Raw genomic sequence first — 2,868 nt, forward strand, 5'->3', positions numbered from 1 at the left:
GTAGCTTCACTTTTGCCGTGCTCATTTCGGCAGTATTCACGGTTTCGGCAGCGTCACCGAAATCTCCAACATCGCTGTTGTTCGTCGCAGTGACATCGGACTGGCCTCGATTCTTCTTCCTCTTCTTACTGCGTTTTTCCAACACAGCTGGCTGGATATTCCCATCCATGGGGAGAACAGCAAACCTGTTCGAGGTAGGCACACCGGAGCTTCCTTCTCCGGGGTTCTGGACCTTCGCCGGGCTTCGCGACCGATGCTTCCCCATTACGGGGCACACACACACGCACGACAAACCGTGAAAGAGAGAACGCGAACACTATCGCAATGAACTTTTCAAACAACTCGAGAGAGCGAGCTAACACCGAACTGAACTGCTTGACGATCAAGCAGAGAATCGGCAAACAGACCGACCAGATAGGTCGGTTTATTTCACTCGTCGAGGGTATACTTATACCTGTGTCGAGTAGCATATTATTAATACAGGGAGGGAACAATACATACAGTAAAATACTGAAAAGGGGAGGAGTTTTGCTTCTTATGCTACGGGCACAAAACGAGACACCACCGTTGAAACGACTATCAGTTATTCTCTTCCGAAGTGGACAATTTCATCATGGCACCGAAAACCAGTGGAAAGGCCGCTAAAAAGTCTGGAAAGGCGCAGAAAGTCATCGTCAAGGGAGAGAAGAAGAAGAAGAAGAAGAGACAGCGCAGGAAGGAAAGCTATGCCATCTACATCTACAAGGTGTTGAAGCAGGTCCACCCGGACACCGGAGTCTCGTCGAAGGCCATGAGCATCATGAACAGTTTCGTCAATGACATCTTCGAACGTATTGCTGCTGAGTCGTCCCGTCTGGCTCAATACAACAAACGCTCGACGATCACGTCCCACGAAATCCAAACTGCGGTCCGTCTGCTGCTGCCGGGTGAGTTGGCCAAGCACGCTGTCTCTGAAGGAACCAAGGCCGTCACCAAGTACACCAGCTCAAAGTAGATTCGTACCATCCAAACAATCAATCGGCCCTTTTCAGGGCTACAAATCGATTTCCAACGTGAAAGAGGTTTTGATGATATTGAACTTTTAAATGTTCGAAAGCAGCGTTAACAAAGTTTGCAATAAGAAATCAGTTGATTTGCCTTATGAAAATAATGTTGACAAAAAGAATAAGAAGTTGTATCCATTACACTACACGACCGTACGGTTTTGACGCCTGTAATTTCTATATGGGGGTACACTTTGAGAAAACCGAAAATGGAACATAAAATAATTGTGACACGCTTGGCGTGGATGGCGAACAGACCGACCAGATAGGCCTCGCTGAATTCCTGTAGGGCCATTAACGGCCGAGCTCTGGAAGCGCAGATCGGTCTTGAAGTCCTGAGCGATTTCACGGACCAGACGTTTGAAAGGCAACTTGCAGTCAGCAGCTCGATCGATTTCTGGTAACGACGGATCTCTCGCAGAGTGACAGTTCCTGGCCGGTAGCGATGAGACTTCTTCACTCCTGTGGTGGCCATCTGTTTGAGAGGAGCCTTTCCTCCGGTGGACTAACGAGCGATCTGCTTGATGCGGCCATTATACGATGTGGATACGTTGAACGCAATCTGTTGAATAAAAATTTTAATTACCCAGCACAATCATGAGCATTGGCTCTAAGCAATATTTCATCAGATTCCAGACAAATCTGTACGATAGTAAATAGAACAGAAAATGAAAATATAAAAATGAGGTAAGGAAAATAATTCAAATATGGTTCAGATTAATACCTGGGTGAATAAAGATACACATTACCATTTATTATATAAGACCACGTGATCCTACGTCACCATTGCGTACAACCCCATAGGGCTGTCCCTTGTAGTTTTTTGTTGTTGTTATTTTTCTATTTATTTTCACAGAAGGCTCTCTCCGAACTAGCAAGTCCACCTTCTCAAACGCGATCCATTCAATCCTGAATCCTACGATCCGTGTATCAGACAGTCAGGTAATTCAAAATATTAATTAAAACTTAATAGCATATTCATTAATCAAAGTTTTTTTTCCCTAAAATTCCCTTCTACAGTTTTGCTGGGAGGAGGAGAAAACTAACCTCACTTCAGAGTTGGTTGGAAATGCTATCTAATATGAAGCTTTAGTGTGATAATTTATTAGCTAGAGAATGGTCTTAGAAGAGGGCAGGTAGATAGTTCCGTTAGAGTACAGCAGTATGAAAATTGAATAGAAGTTGACAATGAGCGAAGGGCCATTAATGCGACAGTACAAAGTCAAACGCACACGTACATCTTACAGGTTAGGCAAAGAAGGACTTGAAAACAGTAGGCTGTGGAGTTTTTACGTCTTAAGAAGAGTTGTTTATTTTATCAAGATAAACAACTTTACCTAAGTTGTCAAGTCTGCAAAACGCCATTTCAATGCATTAAAAACGTTACAGAAAAAAAACATGTTCCACTAAAATGAAGAAATCTCAAAAACACCAAAATATACCTCTCTCAAATTTTGATATTTTGTTTTTCGGGTATTGCTTAATTTTTGCTGAAAATTTCAGGTTGCGATTTTTGCGCTTTGGGAAAGTAAAAAATCTGCTGTTTTTCCGTTTTTTCAACAATATTTTTAAAATTTGAAGCTTACACCAGTATGTTTCTTTACAAAAGTTATTTATTTAATGCATTTGCATAAGAAAAAAATAACAATATATATACATATAAAATATAACAATATATATGATAAAACCAAAACAGAAAGAAAAAACCATATTTTCTACATTTTTTTTTATTTAACTCCATATAACTTAGAACCAGTAGGCTGTGAAAATTTTACATCTACAAAAGAGTTGTTTATTTTGTCAAGATAAACAACTTTTCCCAAGA

The 2,868-nt window shown here is 41.1% G+C and overlaps 1 protein-coding gene across 1 annotated transcript; it reads left to right on the forward strand.

The window, feature by feature from the left end:
* The first annotated feature begins 613 nt into the window (after positions 1-613).
* Positions 614-994, forward strand: LOC135706973 (histone H2B-like). Its single transcript, XM_065228663.1, has one exon. The coding sequence runs from the start codon at positions 614-616 to the stop codon at positions 992-994; it is 381 nt and encodes a 126-aa protein (XP_065084735.1).
* Positions 995-2,868: the final 1,874 nt, after the last annotated feature.

Source organism: Ochlerotatus camptorhynchus, unplaced genomic scaffold (genome assembly GCF_037179485.1).
Source record: "Ochlerotatus camptorhynchus isolate MF236.1 unplaced genomic scaffold, CSIRO-AGI_Acam_v1.1 ptg000299l, whole genome shotgun sequence".
Lineage (NCBI taxonomy): Eukaryota > Metazoa > Arthropoda > Insecta > Diptera > Culicidae > Ochlerotatus > Ochlerotatus camptorhynchus.